Raw genomic sequence first — 24,211 nt, 5'->3', positions numbered from 1 at the left:
AAGTACCGTTCCGACGCTGACTTCATGTATTTCTGTATAGATTCGAGGCCCAGGTCGTCGTGTAGGTCAACGTTCCTCACGAACCACGGAGCTCCGACGGCTAACCTGCAAAAGCGGGATTGTAGAGATTGAAGGGTGTCTATGTGCGTGCGGGCCGCGTGAGCGAACACCACACTCGCGTAAGTCATGACGGGCCTTATGCAAGTTTTGTAAAGTGTCACCTTGTTCCGAAGGGACATTTTACTCCGCTTACAAATCATGGGGTAGAGTCTACCGAGAATAAACGCGGCACGGTCACGGACTGATTTTATATGCGGGCGGAATGTCATCGATGCATCCAGGGTAACGCCCAGGTACTTGACCTTCCTGGCCCAGGGTATGGATTGACTAAAGAGAGTAATCGGGGGTGTGAGATTCCTCCTCCTAATACGGGAGGAAATCCGTGTGGAGCTTCCCCTATGAAAGAGCACCGCAGTACTTTTCGCTGGGTTGATGTCTATGCGCCATTTTCGGAACCACTGTCCTAGGGCTAGGGCTGCGCTCTGAAGCTTCTTCGCGATTAGGGACTTGTTTCTACTGGAATAGTAAACAGTCGTGTCGTCGGCGAATAAAGCTAAATGGGTCGGCGGCGACCGGGGAATATCGTTAACGAATAAGCTAAATAGGAGGGGTGAGAGGACAGAGCCTTGCGGGACTCCAGCTGTGAGAGGTCGTGGGGAGGAGCGGGTTCCCTCGACTCGATATCGAAAAGAGCGGTTCGACAAGAAGTCCCGTATGATGAGCACGAGACTATCCGGCACACCCATGTTGAATAGTTTGAAAATCAAACCGTTGTGCCAGACTTTGTCGAACGCTTTTGCGACGTCGAAGAAGAGAGCTCCCGTGTATAACGGTTTTGGTCGATTAAGCCCCACAAGAATGTGCTCCGTGAGGCGGTGCACCTGTTGAACGCATGAGTGATTTGTACGGAATCCGAATTGTTCATCGATGAGAATGCCCTTGGATGAGACGAAGTCTCTGAGGCGTTTGTAGAGCAGACGCTCATACAGTTTGCCTAGAGACATGAGGAGGCTAATCGGGCGGTAGCTCGTCGGATGATTTTTTGGTTTACCGGGTTTATGTATGCCGATAACGTCCGCTTCTTTCCACACCGCGGGAAAGATACAGTTCGCCATAGCGGCATTGAAAATAGATGCCAACATCACGATGAGTTGGACGGGTAGAAGTTTAATAACGCGGTTGGATATACCGTCGGAACCGGGAGCCTTGCGAGGACGTAGGTCTTTGATCAAGTCTTTAACTTCCATCGGGGTGACGGGTGGTAACACATCAGAGGGTGGCAAGGAGGCTCTGCGTTCTACCTCACTGTCTACTAATTCTACATGCACAGGGTCCACGGATTGAGTGCTGGGCGTGCACTGGGTTTGCAATGTATCGGCCAGCAGCTCTGCTTTTTCGTCATCATCGAACGCCGTGAGTCGGCCTGAGGGGCCTACGAGGGGGGGCATAGTTACTACCGTATCCGATTTGAGAGTACGAGCTAAGCGGTAGTAAGACCTTTGGGAGGGCGCGAGTCCTTCTAAGAAATCAGACCATCTGGCATCTCGGACTTCGGCGATGCGAGACTTTACGTCGCGTTGTAGGGCACGCATTCGAATACGATTTTCCGCGGTAGGATACCTGTCGTAGGCGCGTATCGAGGCGTTCTTAGCTCTAAGGAGTTCCCTAATATCGTCGGACAATTTGAAGCGGTGAAGGAAGTCCTCCGCTACAACTTGTTTCGATGACCTATCTAATGTCGAGGTGATGTGTGACGTTAAGATGTCTATGGCTTCAGCGGTATCCTGAGGAGACGGGGTAGAGTCCGGGCTAAACGGTAGCGATGGTGGATCAGATTCAGCCAGGCTGATGCCCAGCGTGTGCCAATCCACCACAGTCCTCGTGACGGGAACGGAATCGGGAGCGCGACCGAGCTTCATAACGACGGGACGGTGGTCTGAATCTAACTCTGAAACTACTTCGATCGAGTGTAAGCTCAGAGTTACGTTTTTTAATAACGCTATGTCGAGTATATCCGGGCGATGCGCGATATTTAGCGGGTAGTGAGTCGGGATTAGCGGAGCGACGATATCGAAGGCGAGATTATCGACTAACGCGTCAAGCCGCCTGCCGTTCGGGGTTGTGGTGTGTGAGTTCCACCTGATGTGTTTACAATTTAGGTCGCCCGCCAGAATGACAGAGCTCCCCATACCGAGCAGCGCCTCGATATCACTGCTTAGAACGATCTTATCCGGTGGAAGATAAACGGACGCGATAACGATCGGCGCGTGTCCCGTCAGTGAGATTCGGCACACTGATGCTTCGATATTAGCGAGCGCGGGAGGATCGAGTGGGACGCAATGCAGGGCTCTTCTATAGTAAATGACGGTACCACCACCACGAGCAGAGAGCCTGTCGTTCCTGACCATGTTATAGTTCGCGATTTTAGGGTCACGGCGCGCGGGCTTAAGTAGGGTCTCCTGCACTAAAAAGATATCAATTTGATGGTCACGCAAAAAGTCAGAAACCTGATCACGCTGATTTGCGAGACCGTAAGCGTTAAAAAATCCTATCGTTACGGATAGGGGCTTTATTCTACTTATATACGCCATTGATTACCGGCGGAGTGAGGGGAGGACGTACGTATTTAATGACGCGTATACGTCGGCGTATTCTTGCACAACGGCGATAAAGTGTTGTGCAGTGGAGGCAGAGCGAATGGCGTCGCCCAAAGCGTTAACGCGCTCAAAGTTGATCGACTGAAAGAAGTCGATCGCTAAAGCGAGATTGTCGGACGCGGTCGGAGGGCAAGTCGCGGGAGAGGGACGAGTCGCGGGGGCGGGACGAATCGCGGAGGAGGGAGTTGTAGCCGTGTTCATGTACGGCAGCGGTTTCGCCCAGGCCGAGACACTGGGCACCGGCGCCGGAACGAACGCTGGCTTAGCCTGCGACACAGAGGGTGCCGAGGCTTTGATGTCTGGGCCGGAAGCTCGGAGGCGGTTTTGGCGGGCGACGCGGCGATTTATTTTCGGGGCTCGGGGGCATCCGCGGTAATTTGCGGGGTGACCCTGTGTTCGACACAGGACGCAGCTAGGCGGTTCTGTCGCGGTTTTTTGATCGCGAGTGCATAGGGCCGTGGCGTGATCGCCTAAGCATTTGACGCATCGGGGGCGCGCGTGACAGTTACGGGAAGAATGCCCGTATAATTGGCAGTTATGGCACTGGCTAGGTGTGCCTTTCTTGTGTGGGGTTTCGACTGCGATTCCGGAAAGGCTACAGACCGTTCGGATGTTGAATATTTGCTTACCCTCGGGGGTAGGCTGGAGGGCGACGAGAACCATATTATATGGCTCCCTTCCGCGGCCTGTGTGCATGCGGTGTACGGAGTTAACCGGTAGGCCTTGTTCGAGAAGGTCGGCCTTGACGAGCTCGGCATCCAACTCTTTAGGGATGCCACGTATAACGGCACGGAGTTCGCGCTCCTCCTGGAGCGTATATGTGTGGAAACTTATACGCTCCTTACGGAGGTAAGAAGAGAGGGCCCTATGGTCGTCGGATGTTCGAACCTTAATTTGAATGCCGTTCGCGAGGTTACGGGCATTCGTAAAATTGATATTTTTGGCCTTAAGGGCCAGGGAAACTCGTTCCCAAGCTGCCTTCTCTTGAAGGATTACCGGGGGAGGGGTCTGGGCTTTATTTTGTGCCACCGGACGCGGCGACGGAGTGGCACGGGCTGGAGGCGCAACGGGAGTCTGAGGGCGGGGGCGCGACGCGTTCGCGGCTTTGCTAATTTTAGCGGCCGCGGGAGCTCGAGACTCCGCGGCACGCTTCTTACCCTTTTGCACCAGGGTGAATCCATCCGTCGATGAGGCGGGAGCGAGGTCGACCTCCATCTCCGAGTCAGAGTCGGAGGACGAGGAGGCGGGCGCAGGTGACCTACGAGTAGGTGTTTTGGACGGCGCGACGGAGGCCGCGGATGATCGCGCTGCTGGAACGGTGACCACGGCGGACGACGCAGCAGTTTTACTCGCCAGTATAGGCGACGCGGGAACGGCAGGCACGACAGAGGCTGCGGTGCTCGATGCAGAAGCTTTGCACGCAGGTACAGGCGACGCAGGAGCAGCGAGCTCGGTGGAGTCCACGAGAGGGCTCGCAGTGTGATCGGCCTTGAAGGCCTGAAACTCGGAAGTGAGCTTTGGGTAGCGAAGCCGGAGAAATTCCGCAAATACAGCGTCCATGATGTCTACGTGCCCAGGTGGGGCTACCCTGGGTCTTAGAAAACACTCGCCTTGCGGCGAGGCCCCAACTTCTCGGACCTGAGCGGTTCTATTGAACACAGGTGGCGATGCGGCACGATTACTGCAGGACAAAGAAAAATCACAACAAAACGGAAATAACAAAAAGAAACAAAACAATTAAACACTTCCAGGAAGACAGTTTGTCGGCAGATGTACCACGAACACAGAAATAACAAAAGGAAACAAAACAAATAAAAACTTCCAGGAAGAGCACTTAGTCGGCAGATGTACCACGAACACAGGCCGCGCGAACAATGGCCGGGCTAACAAAAGCCGGGCGAACAAAGGCCGGGCGATCGAGTGGTCGATGAGCACGTCCGCGCGTGACGGGTGCCTCTATCGGAATGAAGTCAGCTGTATTTTTTACATTAAGGCTATTAAAACTTTTTATTATACAGCTTGAATTAATTTCCTTAAATTTAAAAATTTCATTACATTTGTTGACATGTTTATGCAATAATATTTCAGCTGCTGTGGGGGATGAATTTAGAGAAGTGGTAGTTGAAACTGGAATGTCAGAGAAAAACTTTTCAAAAGCATTAGCCACATCTTCATGACTAGTTACCAATTTATCATCTATTTTTAATGAGAATTCTTGGTGGCTATTTCTGACTTTTCCACTTTCTCTACCAATGATGTTCCAAGTCATCTTTATCTTGTCAGGGGCATTTTTTATTAAATCACTTAAATGTAAAGATTTTGCCGCTAAACAAACTTTTCTAAATAGTTTTGAATAGTTCCTGACATATTGATGAAATGTTTCATCATTATTATAAGCTTTTTCAGAGTACAGATCATATAACTTTTTTCTACTTTTGTACACTCCGGTGGTGGCCCACTCGCTGAACACTGTTTTGTTTTTTAATGTTACAGTTTTAGGAATAAATATATCAGTAAAGACCAAATTAATTCTCTGAAACATATTCTGGTATGACAAATTTGGGTTTTTGTTATAAATAATTTCTGAATGTTCTTGCTTAATATTATTTCTAAACTTCTCAATTCGTTTTTTATTAATAGGAACAATCACAAGAGTATTTTTATCTTTAGAATTCATATTAGATTCAAAAGACAGAAATTGTCCACTATGGTCTGATGTTAACTGATTAATAATTTTTTTGTTAGTCGGTGTTACATTTGTAAATATGTTATCTAAACATGTTGCCGATGTGGTCGTTGTCCTAGTAGGCTCTAAAAATAAGTTTGGGAGGTTATATGACTTTAACAGTGTTCTGAATCTAATAGTGGTATTTGTGTTTTCTAAAAGATTAATATTAAAATCACCACATACCAAAATTTGTTTATTAGAGACAGAAAGCTTTAGCAATACATTTTCCAAAATATTTTCAAAAGAATCATATAACGCATCAGGAGGTCTGTAGACGCAGACAACGATGAGGTGCTCAAGCTCAACACAGGAAATTTCAATAATTCTCTCAACAGAGAGGGCCACTACATCCTTTCGTTCCTTACATTTCAAACATTTACTAACGAGAATCAGTGAGCCACCGCGAATAGCGTTCTCTCTGCAGAAGGAACTTGACAACTGGTGATCATTAAAATTAAACAATAATTCATAGTTTCTAAACCAGTGCTCAGTGACACAGAATACATTAATATTATGCATATTTAAAAACATTTCAATTTCTAGCTCTTTACCCATCATCCCTTGTAAATTTTGATGCACCAAATTGAATATGTTAATAATTGAAACGTTAACGTCTTTTGATGGGTATAATCTAGTTGGTGTATTAATTGATTTGTAATTGCAAGAGTGTGACTCCTTTGTCTTACTAATTAATTTAAATTGGAAGCAGATTCCAAAGTCTTATAACATGTCATATTTTTTTCCTGCTCAATAGAAGCAGGTATTTTTTTAGCTAAATTTATAGCTAGGAAATTGTGTATAAAATAGTGTAGCGATGTTGCTACTTGTCTAAAATTTTTATTCGTTAATTTAAATATTTCATTTTTTGATGTCCTTAAATATCTAAATTTTATTATATTATTTAAGTCTATTAATTTAAATGCATATTTTTTGGATGTCAAGATGCAGTTATTATTGTCAAAAGCATTATAAATTGCATTATTAATATTAAATCTAATTTTATTTTCTGTCGGCAAGTCCTGCAAGTAAGGAAAGGTGAACATAATAATTTTTTTAATATTTAACATATTAACTTGTTCAACATAATGCAAAATTTGTTTTTGGTTAACGTTTTCTCTCCTCCCTAACATAATTATTATGACTGTGTTTAGACAATGTGTGGTATTTAAAATCTTATCAAATATTTGTGCTGGATTAGCACCTGGCATACAGTAATTAATCACATGTTGTCCAAAACAAAGGTCATGTAATGCCACACCCATTTGTTTCCCCAGCTCATCACTAAAAATTTTAATTTTAATTTTGTCTTCTCTAGAAACTTGTGAAGATGCAGTAGTAGGTAGACAGATAGGTGCTGCCCTCATAATATCATTGCTTTGAGACTCTAGCACTGAAAGAATAGACACATTATGTTTTTGAATTTCAACATGTGGTAGCTCCTGACAACCCGATGCAGAGCATTTACATTCAGCGTACTGCATTGTCAAAGAGTCAAAACGCTGTTGATTATAATTACAAGTATCAATTAAATTGTCCATTGCCAACACATGCTCACTAATGTCCCTCTGTGCTAGTTCATAGTTTAATGTAATGTTCTCTAAACTTGACTTTAAATTGTTTATTTGTGTAGATAAACATTCTATTTCTTCCATGTGTTTGTGATGAATTTGTTGACTCTGTTCAGTCAATACAGCTACCTGGTGTGAAAGTGAAGTTCTCTGCTTGCAAATGAACTTGATGTATTCCTGAGACTTGTAATTCCTCAATTTCCGTTGAGTCTTATATATTAATTTATTAATTTTAACATCGTCGAAGCGTAGACTTTATTAGACGAGTGCGTTCTAACTTGAAGTCCATATTCAGTGTGCCTCTGACAAGTCGGTGATCACTACCGGTATTGAACCTGCTGATCACAGAGACATCCCTGAATATATGCTTCTTGTCCGTCATAATAAAGTCTATCTCGTTTTTCGTCACAGTGTCGGGGCTTAGCCAAGTCCACTTCCTTTGTGGCTTCTTTTTAAAGAACGAGTTCATTAGAAAGAGCCTCTCACGCTGAAGGAAGTTGACTAGCATTTGCCCCCTGTGGTTCCTACATCCATAACCGAAGGATCCTAGCACCGATTCGTCGCAAGTCTGTACTCCCACTTTAGCGTTAAAATCTCCCATGACAACATTGAAGTGGGCTTTTGTGGTATCGTACAGAGCCCTGGTGATATCGTCGTACACAATCTCCACATCGTCATCCGAGTATGACGAAGTCGGTGCGTATACTTGCACCACCTTAAGAGAGTACCTTTCGGTGAGCTTAATTACGAGATACGCTACCCGTGTCGACACACTGGATACCTCTATAATGTTGTCCGTGAGGATTTTATTGACGAGAAATCCAACTCCACCTTGTCCAGGTTGGTCTCCTTCCCGGAAGTAGAATAGGTGGCCTGAGTCCAGAGTTATGACGTCCTCCCCCTGTCTTCGGACTTCGCACAACCCTAGTACGTGCCATCGTATCCTTCCTAATTCCGCTTCCAGTTCCTCAATATGTTCGTCAAGCCGCAGGGTCCGGGTATTGAGTGTCGCCAGGGTCATTTGGTGGTAGCTGTCCGTAGCCCGGGGATTCTTCGCACCCCCAGCCTTACCGTTACCATGAATGCTACCGTAGCCAGGGATAGTAAAGCTGCCGGGAACTGGGGGCCGTTTTTTATTTGTAGCTGCCATAAGGGGGGGTTATGCCGTAATCGCCACGCTTGGCAGGCGGGTTGGCGATCGCAGTGCTCGGTGCCTTGCACCGGTAATGCTGCAGCCCGTTACCGGCCAGGAGATTTCCGCACCGAGTGGTTTTCGTTGATGGTTATTCCGCCATCTATCGGTCACCAGAGCCCTGTTCGTCAATCAGCAGGATGCACCACGTGCAGGTAGGGTTGGCATTTGAGACAGTGTGGTGTTAATTTGCCCCATTACATCCCAGCGATAGCGAGACTAATGAACAGCAATTCATTTTTATATATATAGATAGATAGATAGATAACGTGAGAATAATTGGCCAACTTAGTGATATGCCACATAAAATTGATTAGTAAAACACCTTTAATTTTTCCACCATTTTAATGCAGTAAAAAAAAAAGAATTCCAATATAGTCAGGACAGGAAAAATTTATAAGATTAGATTAACATGCATGGTTCGACATTATTCTATATTCGAGTTTCACTGGAGGTAACTTTGTTCATACTTTATTTCACTTTTATTATATAGTTTTATCTAACTTTGGATTTTATATCTATGATCTCTTATCAATACTCATACACATTTTACTACAATACATAAAGCTGTCTAGTTTTGCTATAATTAAGCTATTTCAGTTACATAATTTAACAAACCGTTCGTTTTTATATAAAACACATATACTAAGTGTTATTAAAAACTAACAATTAAACTTATTACCTATACCGACCTGTGCTTTACCAATAAACAATAATAAGTATGAATACAATTTTAAAGAGACTTTCTCACGTCTTCGAGTACTTACTCATACAACAAAAATAAAAAGTGTCGTGACAACTTTTCGTAAGAATTTTTTCCGTCTAACCCTCTTTCACAACGCGCGATAAGGAACTTCGTTCCAAAAATTTGAAAGACTGCGTGTCTGTAGCCCGTACTGTGAAAAAACCGGGAGATTTGTATCCTCACGATTTAAGCTTTATAAGAACTAAACGATATCGATGGTCTAAACTGTACAAGTAATGCGAATAAAATTCTTAGCGTTTTACGATACCTTCGTGCAATTTAAACCTAAGGTGCACACTTTATATTCGTGTAGCTGAACTTGTGATTTCATAATTCCAAAGATACATTATTATTTTTAAATCACGCTCAAAATGCAGCAGAACTGAGTTTTTACTGGTGTTTTGTAATATATCTTCAAGATTTGTAAATATGATTAAAAACACTTTTAAGGTTTAATGGCTTGTTTATTTTCTATGTATATTTTACAGTAATTAAATTTTCGTCTGACCAGTCACTCGCTACAGTGTCTCATGATCACACAGGACTATACGGTCCTACAATAATCTATAAACAAGCGTGTTTAAAACGTCCATAGCTTACTCTTATCGAGATTATGTCGGTGTTGAAATCATCTGCTACATAAATGCGCACCAAACTTCGTTTTTGCCTTTTAGAATAAAACTAAACATGCACTTTCATTGATTTGTCCAATTCCTAGTGGTAGGACCACACGTTACTATCACCCTAGTTGTTTTCGCCGAGAAGCTGTCATTTGTTCCGATACCAAGGGCATTTCGAAAGGTACACAATACAATGAGTTATGTCCTCATGTCTATGGTCGCGACTATCCAAGAGCTGGCTTATAAGCGTGTTCGTCGAACGCAAAAAAAACCCTAAAAGTATTCTATTCCAATTAGTTCTTTTAATGTTAACTCTAGGTTTCCGCGCTAATATATTTTGCGTTACGGTAAACGATGTACGACTATGTATGGAGCAAAAAATTCGGCTGATTTTTGCTCCTCGTCAAAGTATCGTATCGTAAAATTATAAACACGTGCACACATTACGTAAATGATTGCATGTTACACAGTCGAGGAACGAAAGCTGGGCAATGTTTTTCGACAGTACGGGCTAACGCAAAAATACACACGTGTTTTTTTTTTTAATATTATCGTATCCGTTATTAATTCGGCTTATTTTAGTCAAGAGCGGATTGTCATATTAAACTAAATTATTTGAAGTTCCATATGTTTCTAAACTAGTCAAACTCAAATTGTAATTTTTCGATTCGTTACAAAATTTTAATTTCTTAATTATTATTATAGACGGTGAATAGATCCTTTTTTTCTTTATTTCTTAATAAGGATTGAACTTTTGAAATACCCAAAATGATAATACTTTTTCAACATTTAAAATTACATTACCTAGCACTTCGGTACATCACAGTTTAAAAATATTCAGAATTTCACTGTCTTTTATTTGTATTTCATTTCACTGCACCACCGTTTTTCACGTGGATGTTAACAATATCAAAAACAAAAAACGTATTCTTCCTTGTACATTGTGTTCTTGTACATTAAAATAGTGATAATTGTTACACGATACTCGTTTCAATAAGAAATTTAATAACATTTTATGATCATAACGCCGGGGGTGAAAGACTATTTGATATATGTGACATTTTTGCAGTCTTTACAGGATTGTTCTTACTACTTCTTACTTCTTAAGTTACTTCTTAAGCTATTTTAAAATGAAAACTTACTTGAAGCTCAATAAAAAACATCAAATTGTTGATGCTGATACCAAATCAAACGGACCTTTTATTACAGATATAAATGTCACGTATTAAGCGGAATGTCGCTTAAACCAAATAGCCTTTCACCTCTCGAACGGGCTTCACCTTGGACTGCAGCTTTTCTCCCAAAATAAACTCATTTAAAGTTCAATTCAATCATTGCATTCGGGTCAAAAGCATTCACGATGGATGATGATGTTGATGGGCTTCGATGATCTTTTAACACCATTTATGCCGTAATCTTGATCAAACATACATATTCATTTACATACATATTTTTGGTGGTGGTAGGACCTCTTGTGAGTCCGCACGGGAGGGTACCTGCCTATTTCTGCCGTAAAGCAGCTATGCGTTTCGGCTTGAAGGGTGCGGTAGCCGTTGTAACTATACTGAGATCTTCAAACTCATATCTCAAGGTGGGTGGCGGCATTTACGTTGTAGATGTCTGTGGGCTTCGGTAACCAGTTAACACCAGATGCCTGTGTTGTGTGAGCTCGTCCACCAATCTATGCAATAAAAGTAATAAAAAAATCATAAAAAAAAACATTTTGCTTCATGCAATCCGTCTTAAGTCTACCATCTTCCAATTATAAGACCTATCTACTATTTTGACTCAGCAAACACATAAAATAGAGAAAAACCCCAAGCCTTTTTTACCACAAATATGTATGCCTCTTCCTACTAGATTAAAGGCCAACTATGATTTTGATAGCTATTTTCAACATAAATATTAGCTAATTTAAAAACTTGTCTGAATTGTCATTATGACATTTAATAACTGCCTACTCTAATTAGGAAGATAAGATAAGAACCATATTCCAACGCACGTACAGACCTTAGATACAAGCATATCGCTTATTTTGGGATACACTGATACCTAATTAGCTAGTGACATTGGAAAATAGTAATAATAATAATTTTTATTAAATTTTTATTTTAAATTAAAATAACATTAATAACTCCTACATTATACTTTTTGTTCCTGTATTGTTGTAGTTAAAACTGATAATAGAGTAAGTAGGAAATATATATATTTCATTCTATATCTACTCAGCTATGGGAGGGCTCTGGCTTGGGTATTTAATAAGACTTTGTACAAAACTTTTATAGCCACAAATTATAATAAGATGTATTGAGTGACAAGTAAATTGATTTAAATTATAGGGTGGTCTGCACGAATTTGTGGAGTTGTTTTAAACTTTATAATATGTAGTTTCTCTTGCAGGAAGGAACAAGGTCTAACAAAAAAATATGTTCAATCGAGATTTAGGCAACATTTTTGTGGAGTTCGTTTTACTTTTATTGTTTACATTCATTACGGATTCGGAACAAGGTTGGTTTGATAATAACGACAGACACTTATTTTCAAAGTTTGTCTTTTTTTTTCGAATTCCGTAACACTTCGATGATTTTCATTAGAGCATTTATTATTACATATTTAATAGTGTAGATAAAATGATATTTTCTTGGCGGAATTTGCTAGTTTGATGTGTGTACGAATAATTAGGTTGTCAGAAATATAAGTCCAAAAACAACAGATGATAATGTATTTAGTGAACTAGTACTCACTTTTGAAACCGAATGTAAAGATAGAGTTATTCACTGTTTATCACTTTACCACTTAAGTTTACCACTTTAGGTAAATCGAGTATTGTATTTAATTAATCTAACATAATATAGATGTTCAACAGATTTATGTAAATCCAATTCGTTTAGTTTGATTTAAAATTAGATTATTAAGTTATTAAAAATTACTGATAAATAATTTTAGGGTATACCATCAGTCTGAAGATTCATTGATTGGATAAACTAAATGACCATAAAACGAGTATCGTGTTAACAAACAGTAGGCAATAGGAATAAATAAATTTTAGTGTGTTCAAGACTACAGTTATTATTCATAAAATTCTTAAACTAATAGAAATACTGAGTCAAAACATTTTTTGGGTCGTTGACCCATCGTCCTTGTAATAAAGTATTATAATATTCACGATCTCAACTCAGGCAAGACTGGCGATTTTTGAATAAATTATTCATACATAATTATTTTATTTATAATAAAGCTCAACATAAAATAAAATTAAATAAAATTCGGCATTTTCATTGACATGTCATAAGATTATTAACTTAAATATCTACAAATTATAAAAGATCCAGTTACGAATAGTTTTTAGATTAAACTTTATAAATAATTCGTATTTTTGTATTATGAATTTGCGAAAAAGTATTTGTATTGAAATAAAAGTCTTAAAGGCGGATATTTGACTGAACTAAATATGAGCTGTTACATTTTTACGGAACGATGTAATTGAATTCTTTGGAATTACATCGTGACAACATTTCAATGTACTTACAAATAAAGATGGAAATTAATTCAAACTACCCACCTGACGTAATTTGCTGCTTCGTGGAGACGGCATCGTAAATATGCTTTGAATTCGACGTAAGCAGTTCAGAAAAAACAGTCTCTCCTCATTACGGACGCTTAATTAAGTAAAAGTGTAGTTAATAACAAAAAGTCTTCAATTAAAGACAATAGTCGTCGTATCCTCGTTTAAGGTTGGAGATCATTATTTGTTCATTAAATATAAAAGAATTATTATTGTATTTTCTACATAATAACGATACTCTCCACTCACAGATTTTACTTCACTGCCTAATTAAAGTAATATAGTCTTAATTCGTGGGAGTTCTATGCTGTATAGCGCAATTCACGAAAATTAAACCCTAATAGTTATATTGACCGTTCTTACTATTTTAATATTTTAATTGTAATTATTGGTATGGGCTAAAACTTAAGAAATATTGAGTGTATCCGTGAGTGTACTATTCGAACCCAGCGGGCCGGTAAGAACCACTGGTTTCGGGTTGTCAAAAACTTGGTCTACGACATTTTTAATTTGGCGCTCTTTTTTTTCTTAATGAAATATGTCATCGTTTATTAAGTCTGTACCAAAGAGCAGCGCACGTTAATAAATGCATTAACACTGTAGTTAATATAACTATAGTCATGTTTCCACCGATGTCCACCTCTTCCATGTCCATTTGTTTTAAGAAGGTCTTTGGCGTTACGAATTGACAATATACTGAAAATAAATAAATAATTTAAAGTATCAAAATTGTATTGGAGTTTTGATTTTAAACACAAACTCGAGAAGAAAAGTTTTGAGAAGAATCTAATTCACTGGTGGGCGTTTTGGTGCCATCGCCTAAGGGAAGTTTGGTAACCACTTACACAGTTGAATTACACAGGTAATAAGATAAGTATTTTAATATTAACGGAAGGCAATATTTATTTGCAAACTGACTATTAACAAGTATCGTTCAAGTAAATGTATCTCTAAATCTTTAGTGGACCAGAAAAATAAAGTCTCCAAATTTTTGAGGCTAAATAACTGCCTCACTTGAATGTGAACTAATGCGCCCGCGTCTGGACATTTCTTACACCTTTGATTCTACGTGTATTAAAGAGAATTCATAAATTATATTTTTTGAGTTATCGCACAGTACGTATTGTATTCTACAATAATTGTATTTCCATCTGCGATGGACACGAAAATGCTATAAAATATAGTCGAATTACTTACGTTTAGAGCATTGAAGTTTTTTTCTATTAAAACCGTAAACGGAGTATACAGCGACATGAAAGCCGGCTCTGAAGTACGAGATGTAGTGGAGCCAGCGGAAGTAACGTGGCGTGTCAGATAGTGCGAGACAGAATCCGAATACTGAAAACAGACACGCCAGCACTGGTCCTATGAACACTGCGATCTAGATGAAAATTTGTTTATGTTAGATTATTTAATAATTAGCAAATTCCATGTGGCGATTATCTCATATACACAGAGTAAAATTTTAATATTGTGTATTGTAAGTTTTTTTTTTATTGCTTAGATTGGTGGACGAGCTCACAGCCCACCTGGTGTTAAGTGGTTACTGGAGCCCATAGACATCTACAACGTAGACGCGCCACCCACCTTGAGATACAAGTTCTAAGGTCTCAGTATAGTTACAACGGCTGCCCCACCCTTCAAACCGAAACGCATTACTGCTTCACGGCAGAAATGGGCAGGGCGGTGGTACCTACCCGCGCGGACTCACAAGTGGTCCTACCACCAGTAAATAAGTGATAGTTTCTTATGGGAGGGTAAACCGCTTTGTTACGTAAGGCGTTACGCGTTACGGCGCCAGTCTGTCTGGCTTCTCTTTCTCTCACGCATACGGCAGCGGTACTCAGAACGTATGTAGTAAGTCCTAACTATTTATATATCTTTTTCAATTTATGTTACTATTTTCAATATTACATAAGTAATAACTTAAGCTTTTCCTAAGTTAATTTCAATTTTAAATAATTCAACTTAGATTAGTTTAAGTATCATTTCTGTCGGGGGTCTTAGACGCACATTTTTTTCCCATTCGTATTAATTCCATTTATCTGTCGCCCAATATAATAAGATTCTAAGAATTATTCAACTTAAATCTCCCGTCTCATTTCGGTTACGAGTACCAGGCCTGTCGTAAGGCCGCATGAGATGCTCGGTGATGCTGGCATACCCCTCTAACGCCTAGCTAAGCTAGGGGAAGAAAAAAATCTTTAGTTAATTAATATCGGTAAATACCTTTGTGGGTGTTGTCGAACCGATGAAATATCCCCAGGCTTGTGCGCATAAAGACGTGGCTACGATTGTGGCCAAGAACAACGTTGCTCGCGTCGGCTCCAACGGGTTGTCGGTCAACCAATACGATAGAACGACATAGGACACGCAGGATATCATCTGAATTAGAAGGTGTGGTTTAAGACATTGATTTTATTTTCCTTACACTTTTACGTGGTAAGAGTTCTTTTTATTTTTAGCATAAAGCAGTTTTGTTTATCGTAGCACTCATAGATAATAGTGACCGCATAAGGTTGATTTTTCTTTTCTCCAAACAGGCTGAAGGGCAACACAGTCGTGTCTACAGGTTTTGAGTAAGTCATCATATGTCTATAGCCGCACGCGTAGGTACCCTGCCTATTCTGCCGCTTACTAGTTGTATGTTCCGCTTCGAAAATGTGGACAAGCATTAATACCATTTAGAATTTGACTTCATGTTTCAAGGTAAGTAGTTTTTTTATTAAATTTTAATGCCCTTTTAAGTAGAGAGTATACGACCCACTTGTCGCCCATGGACTTCAGCAATGCCAGGGGCAGAGCCAAGCCGCTGCCTACCGTTAAGTACTCTCTACAAGCCTCGTTTGAAGAAGGATATGTCACGGTGCTCGGGCAACACCGTGGAGGGGAGCTCATTATAAAGCTGAATGGTACGTGGCAAAAATATCTCTGGAAACGCACTGTGGATGAACGCACTGGCTCCAGGTATATATGGATGAACTTTTTTTTATTGCCCTAGTAGGCAGACGAGCATACGGCCCACCTGATGGTGAGTGGTTACCGTCGCCCATGGACCTCAGCAATGCCAGGGGTAGGGCCAGGTCGCTGCCTAAAACTGAACTGATGTGAAATGTGTGATATGATGAATAAACAGCAGTGTTGGCTCACAATATGCCCTGTCACAAGTAAATGTCCTGTTTGCGATGGCTTTCATGATATCTAAAGAAAATATGGGGTGGTGCAGTTCTCTAGTCTACTGAGACCACAAAGCTTTTTTCTTCTCATATTAGTATCGTGTTAACTTTTTTAAGTATCATTGCTAATTTGAACTGACAGGAACTTAGTTGTACAAATTATATTCATTCTTCAGTGAATAAAGAGATTTCGATGCGCCGTAAATTACTATTTTAATAAAAAATCTCGTAATGTTTTTATTTATTTATTGCTTAGATGGGTGGACGAGCTCACGGCCCACCTGGTGTTAAGTAGTTACCGGAGCCCATAGACATCTACAACGTAAATGCCGCCACCTACCTTGAGATATCAGTTCTAAGGTTTCAGTGTAGTTACAACGGCTGCCCCACCCTTCAAATCGAAACGCATTACTGCTTCACGGCAGAAATAGGCAGGGTGTTGGTATCTACCCTTGCGGTCTCACAAGGGGTCCTGCCAGCGACTCGACCTAGTCCAACCCGGTCGACGTTCATTTCGAATTATAATTCCAAAAAAGTGCTCTTTTTATCTTTAACTTTAATTTTTGTTTATGAAATATGTCATATATTAATATTTTATTTTAGATTTATACTTAAATACGAAGCTCTTACTTGAAATGGTAGTTCCACTGCTAATATGGAAAATATATACGGCGCCAGGTTATACCATCGATTGAAGTATTCGCCTTTGAGTATTTCCATTTCTAAGGGAACTGAAAAATAAATAAATTTATTATCAAATTCAGTTTTAACTCTTATTTATTATTGTATATTTAATTACACTACATGGCTATATCAAATCACTGGCCTATCTGATGTTGGAATGTTGCGGGAGCTCATAGATATGCCAAGTAAATTTCGCCACTCAGTTCAAGACATAAGGTCGAAGACATAAGGGTAATAGCAATACAATAGCAATAGCACAGATTCGCAGCAGAAATAGACGTGATGTTCGTATCCATCCGATACAACTAAACATGAATATCTCAATTATAACTTTAAAACTGACATTTATAATATGATTAAATATTAAACTTATTAATTGACGTTAAATTGCTAAATGAATGTAAAAGACTCGTTTCTACCTTTGAAATTGATTTACAAAATAATTAAATGCTTATTGAATATTATAGTTCATTTTGAAAAAAACAAACGGTTTTTTTTTATTTTTATTGCCCTGATAGGCAGACGAGCATACGGCCCACCTAATGGTGAGTGGTTACCGTCGCCCATGGACTTCAGCAATGCCAGGGGCAGAGCCAAGCCGCTGCCTACCGCTTAAAACGGTTACTCGATTTGTAATTTTTAAATAGTGCTCAAGAGAATAAACATCTTTCAGTTTTTTTGATTAAAATATAAAGATCACGACGGAAATTTTGAAAAAGGAAAAGCAGAAATTTAAATCATTACTGGTTATTTCTAAGTTAACAAACGTGTTCGCGTGAAATACTCACATGATAATGTAACGGACATTTTTCCAGTGTACACGGTTAGCAACATCGATCCATACAGATATACATAGTTCCCTAGTACTGAACTAGCTTCGCCGCCGACTCCGGAGTAAAGATATCCAAATATTAAAGCGATAACAACGTGAGCAGCAACTCGGTACATGAATAGAGCCTGAAAATAAAGTAAATAATTTACCTTTTTATATCAAATAAAAATAATAATAAAAAATATATTTAAAAATTAAGTTTTACAATTTTCTTAAAACATTACAATTGGTAGTTTTTATGTAGATTAATCACACACTCGCAATTTACATTTAGCGCTGATGATCATAGAGGATTGCAATCTGTGTCTTCGAAGTTGATTACAGCATGTGTCAATGGCATAGATTTACTTACATTTATATACCAGAGGTTCTAAATCCTGGACTAATCCAGGTAGGTAGGTAAATGAAGGGTGGTCATGAGCGAAATCAACTATAAACAAATGATATTGTTTCATAAAATCAAATTTGTTGTACGTCAAGTATGAAAATCTATCGAATTCGTAATGTAAATGTATCGAGTCCTCGATACGAAAACGGATCATTACTAATTGTAGTACATTATTAATTGTAGTACTCGATAGCCTTTCGCGATTTATGTTACCGTATGTCAAAAAATATTTGTGCTCTCCATTATGAGTATAAGTTTCGGGTTTCGATAACATGATGATTTAATTGCGAAACGAATGTAAGTAAATTCATTCGTGCTGCTGAAATTATGTTTAAATCCTATACATCAGCCCACTGAGTTTCTCGTCCGATCTTCTCAATGGGTCGCGTTTCCGATCCTAGTTGCTAGGGCCAGTGTTAGCAACACCTCCGGTTTGAGCCCCGAAAGCTCACCCACACGTTAGGGTTACGCTGATATAGCCTCTCAAGGCTATCAGCATAGGTAGAGAAAATAAAATCTATACATTTTTTCTCGATAGCGACACAAATAATTATTCAATAATTATTCGTTCTCGCCCCTCAGGCTATGTCTATTGCTACTGTTAGTAGGGCGGAGTGTTGTTTGGACCACCCTAGGTGGAACAGCTCTTGTTATAAATCAATTAAAATTTCGACCGCACACAGCGAATTTATCAAGCCGGTTTGCCCATCTTATCAATAGCAAAAAGGCTTAAAGGAATTAACATTGTTGTTTAAACTATCGGCTTTTTTTATCAGTAGTACTACATTACTAATTTATAATTAAATGATAAAGTACGCAGCACTCTCACGTAACAGGTGAAAATTTCGCCATTCGTAATTCAAAAATTCTCCTTGTGTACTCTACTGTCTATAATTGATATATTGCACGCAATGCAACACAAACTTACGTAAGGGCAATGATATCTTAAGTGGCGGTTTTGAGCGAGTGGCGTGCCTATGCTATTACTGTTTCACTCACGATGGACTTCCTTAATGTAGGAGCTTTAATTATTTAGGCAGAGCTTATAAAATAAATATGGGTTTTCGTTGTTAAACTAGCACGTTAATGTCGTTTCCGAAATATACTCTGTACCAAAATATACTCTGTGCTCACACACACGGTCTGCGCGGGCCTTAAACAATTGAATAAAAAAAAAGTTAAAATCTACAACATACATAATTTCTTGTAGTAATCAAATAGTTTCTATACAGCAAAATGGCAGTCTGCCGGACCTGCCCTGATGGCTTGTATATGTTCTTTGAGAGTTTACGCATTTTGGGACTCTCTCCGAAATGTTTCGACTTCATTTCAGTACTTATATCTGAAAACAAAAGAAAATCTTATTTTATTTTCGAAATGCCCATGAGATGGTTACCATTAGAGTCTAGCTGTTACATTGTCAAGGTTTCCGGATGGAAATTTAGGATATATAAATAATTGAATGTTACTTAGGAATAATCAGTTATGTTACGATTGGGTCGAAATGTGCTACTTAATTAGTTGGATAACTTATCTTAAGAAAATAGTTAATTTTTATGAATTAAAGTAATGTCCGGTCAGTGGTGGAATTATTTCATTTTAAAGCTATGAGGTTTTATTTTCTAGTGAGTTTTGAATGTATAATGTTCTAAATTCTTTAGAAAGATTCTTTATGATGTAAACTTTTTGGATAATTCTCAAGGTTAGATTTACAGAATTGATAATAACTGGTTATATTATGTGACGTGCTAGCAAAATTCTTTAAATTAAGCTAACGTATTATAATTTTAATTCACACAATTAAAATTACAATGATAAAGAATATTAAAATCACAATAAATGGTTTTCTTGTCACGCTAAAAACAGTTTTAGGTAACGATTGAATATTGAACATTCAAATATCTGTTGTAATGAAAAACAATGCACGATACAATAAACAAAACAAACAAATACAATAAAGGTTTTGTTGTACGTTGTACAAAAAATTCGAAGGACGCAAAACCATTAAATATTCCTACAAGCACAAGATCACGACTCACGATTTACGATTTTACAATAACTTAACCTTGCTTTAGTTAAGACAGAAGGTCGAAACTTTGAGTACATAACCCATTAAACGGCCGCCTTGTGTGGTGGTAAGTGACATGGTCATTACACTAGGGGGTCGCGGCTTCGAATCCCGCCAAGGGAAGATATTTGTATGATAAATATAAATGTCTTTTCCAGGGTTATGGATGAATATTCAATATATGTATGTGTATAATAAAAATCTTACATTCATTTCCGTTAACTGGTACCTGTAACACAAGTTCTTTACGAACTTATCACGGGACCAGTTAACGTGGCGTGATTGTTAGTAAAATATTTATATTATATATATATTATATATTCATTTTAAAACCCACCCAGAGCGACATTAGATATTATTCGAAATTTTTAATAGCCCCTATTTTATATGTACAAATAAATTAGATGCGTAACTAAACTTACCTAAAGAAGAAGGCAGTGCTGGTATGGTTGGAATCTCTACCCAGCTGCCATTGACAGCGTCGTCTGTTTTGAATTGACTCATCTTCTTTGCCACCTTTATAAGGTCTACGTCGTATTCACCGGACGCAACTTCCATTACTGTAAATTGAATGCCTGTATTATGCCAAGGATCGCGGCTCGCCAGCATTTAATGCAATAAAAAAATTTAGTAGTTTTAAAATTATAAGATGCACTTAGTTCATCTACAACGTAAATGCGCCACCCACCTTGAGATATAAGTTCTAAGATCTCAGTGTAGTTACAACGGCTGCCTTACCCTTGAAACCGAAACGAATTACAGCTTCACGGGAGAAATAGGCAGGGCGGTGATACCTACCCGAGCGGACTCACAAGAGGTCCTATCACCATATTTTTTTTTTTTTCGAGTCATTCTTCAGAGTATTTCTTATGTATAATATTTTTTTTTACAAAATATAAACACCCACACCGAACAGTATAACGGTACAGTTAAAATAATTAAGTAGATTTATCCTATTTACCCTTGTTTTTTACGAGTTGTTGATTCATTTATGTATTACGCATGTTCGTAGCGTGTGATCATGAATTTTATGTGCGAAACATTATTTCAAAACTGATAAAAATATATAGCACATGAAAAGTTATTAATCAAAACTGAACCTTACTGATTAATATTCCTTGATGTGTTTATAATATTAATGGTAATTTCCATAGTCGGACAATATATGATGTGTCATTATTCATTTCAGATTTACTGTTATATTTTTATTAAGGAATTTTACTGTTAACGTGACTGTTATTCTAAATTAATAAGATCTCTTCAGTCAACTAGCGTTGATTGAATCGAAGGTCATTGCCGCAATATGTTTCCAAGTTTGTAATTATAATAGATTTTAACAGATTGCTCGATGTATTGGTATCGTGTAGCCCGACTATGCCGGTGTTCCATTTAGGCATCAATTTTTCTAGTCTTCAATGATTCTATTAGTAATAATTGAAGAAAGGCTTATTATTAAGAGATGCTTATTTTTTTTTTATAAAAAGTAATTGTGTTTTAGTTAGCATCCCTATTCTAAGGCGAATGCACGTGTCAATATCTCAATAGTTCTCGAACGATGGGTATATTGCTTAGATTGGTGGACGAGCTCACAGCCCACCTGGTGTTAAGTGGTTACTGGAGCCCATAGAAATCGACAACGTAAATGCGCCACCCACCCTGAGATATAAGTTCTAAGGTCTCAAGTATAGTTACAACGGCTGCCCCACCCTTCAAACCGAAACGCATTACTGCTTCACGGCAGAAATAGGCAGGGTGGTGGTACCCACCCGCGCGGACTCACAAGAGGTCCTACCACCAGTAATTACGCAAATTATAATTTTGCGGGTTTCATTTTTATTACACGATGTTATTCCTTCACCGTGGAAGTCAATCGTGAACATTTGTCGAGTACGTATTTCATTAGAAAAATTGGTACCCGCCTGAGATTCGAACACCGGTGCGTCGCTCAACACGAATGCGCTGGACGTCTTATCTGTTAGGCCATGATGACTTCACGGACTATTTAGTTGATACAAACGATAGAACGGTGAATATTTAAATTGAATGCTGTGTGTTTGGAGGCGCGCCCGCTTTCGCCCAGATTCCGTAAGCGGCTGGCTTACCCGGTTAGCGAATTATGCAATATGACGCGTTCTTGTTTACGCAACTATACGCAGTCATTAATTAGTTGTTCACGGTTATTCCTGTTTATAATTCTAGAAATCACTTGTGTTTACAATCCGTGATTAGGATGAGTTACATTATCGGAACATGTTTTTGAAATAGTTACAATTTTTTCTTTTCTTTGATGGTACACGAAATTCGAAAATTATTTTTTAGTTTAATTTTTTAAAATTTTTTTATTGCTAAGATGGGTGGACGAGTTCACAGCCCACCTGGTGTTAAGTGGTTAAGAGCCCATAGACATCTACAACGTAAATGCACCACCCACCTTGAGATATAAGTTCTAAGGTCTCAAGTATAGTTACAACGGCTGCCCCACCCTTCAAACCGAAACGCATTACTGCTTTACGGCAGAAATAGGCAGGTTGGTGGTACCTACCCGCGCGGACTCTCAAGAGGTCCTACCACCAGTAAAATTAGAAATTATAAAAAATTATAGAGAAAATCATTATACAAAAGCGTAATGTGATTTACCACAAATAAATTGTTTTGCTGGTATGTATTGTGCGTTTGAGTGTACTTTTGGGAAAATTTTCATCAATGTACCACAGACATAGCAAAACTTAGAATGAAAAAAAGCGTATTGAAATACTTACGAAAATCGGCCGGATTATGATACGACGGACACTGTAGACCGGCCCTGGCGAGTGCCGGAACAAGGGCTGCTCTGGGCCCATTGTACAGAGTCCTACCAGCCTCCAGGCAGTACACATTGTCGATCTTCTCGAATATGAGGGCAGAAGGTTGATGAATTGTAGCTATTAGTGTACGACCTCCTCGAGCGAGATTGTTCAGTAAGGTTATCAATGACGCCGATGCAGATGAGTCCAAGCCGCTGTAATTATTTAAACGATTAAGATTTAAATTAGTAAATAAATTTGACGTTATTAAATATAACTTCAGCAGAAATTTCGCAGTTCACACATAATGTAATTGTAATCTTTTTTTTTTAAGATTGAAAGATTACTGGTGGCCTGGAGGCCTTTCCAGTTTTTACCAGGACATGTGGGCGAGTAATGGCTCAGCCAGGAATAATTATAATCGATATCGTAGGTACGGTTTGTATGTTAAAAAAACAAACCAATCATTTTGTTTTTGTAACGCCTTATCAAGTTATGAGTTCATTCAATTTGGACCGAATCAAACTTCATTAAAATTATGATCGACATGTTTCAATCGCATGAAACAGGAGGTCGAGTGCCGTTCTACGCATTAAAATCAATATAAGTTTAAAAATCTAATTTTTTTTTTTATTGATTGCATGGGTGGACGAGCTTACAGCCCACCTGGTGTTAAGTGGTTATTGGAGCCCATAGAGATCTACGACGTAAATGCGTCATCCACCTTTAGATATTAGTTCTAAGGTCTCAGTATAGTTACAACGGCTGCCCCGCCCTTCAAACCGAAACGCATTACTGCTTCACGGCAGAAATAGGCAGGGCGGTGGTATCTACCCGCGCGGACTCACAAGAGGTCCTACCACCAGTAATTACGCAAATTATAATTTTTAATTATAATCGCAGAAGTCGATTGAATAAACGTTCGCAGCAATAAGATAACGGTGAACAGATGGCCATTACTGTTGTTCTATGTTTTACTGTTTATAATTCACGTTATTTTGTCCACAGTCACGAAAGACACGCAAGGCCAAACTCATCGAAAAATATCGACACGCTCTAAATGTTCACAGTGTTTCACGATGATACATACCAATTGAAAATCATTTACATTATATTACGTACTAGCGACCCGCCCTCGCTTCGCT

General features: G+C 39.1%; 1 protein-coding gene across 3 annotated transcripts in view; it reads right to left on the bottom strand.

Annotated features, from left to right (window-relative positions):
- Positions 1-8,531: 8,531 nt before the first annotated feature.
- The window catches only part of LOC692570 (ATP-binding cassette sub-family G member 1), a 53,061-nt gene continuing 37,381 nt past the window's right edge, over positions 8,532-24,211 (bottom strand). For 2 of the 3 annotated variants that reach the window (XM_038014298.2, XM_038014299.2), the window contains 8 exons: positions 23,043-23,281; positions 20,706-20,843; positions 19,412-19,557; positions 17,784-17,952; positions 16,942-17,042; positions 15,365-15,520; positions 14,333-14,516; positions 8,532-13,831 (listed from right to left, as the gene is read on the bottom strand). In XM_038014298.2, coding sequence (XP_037870226.1) covers positions 13,677-13,831; positions 14,333-14,516; positions 15,365-15,520; positions 16,942-17,042; positions 17,784-17,952; positions 19,412-19,557; positions 20,706-20,843; positions 23,043-23,281 — 1,288 coding nt within the window. In that variant the 3' untranslated portion in view covers positions 8,532-13,676. The remainder of the gene's footprint in view (positions 13,832-14,332; positions 14,517-15,364; positions 15,521-16,941; positions 17,043-17,783; positions 17,953-19,411; positions 19,558-20,705; positions 20,844-23,042; positions 23,282-24,211) is intronic. The other variant, XM_038014300.2, reaches the window with a different exon arrangement.

This window comes from Bombyx mori, chromosome 12 (genome assembly GCF_030269925.1).
Source record: "Bombyx mori chromosome 12, ASM3026992v2".
Taxonomy (NCBI): Eukaryota; Metazoa; Arthropoda; class Insecta; order Lepidoptera; family Bombycidae; genus Bombyx; species Bombyx mori.
This window is presented reverse-complemented; position numbering and strand designations above follow the sequence as displayed.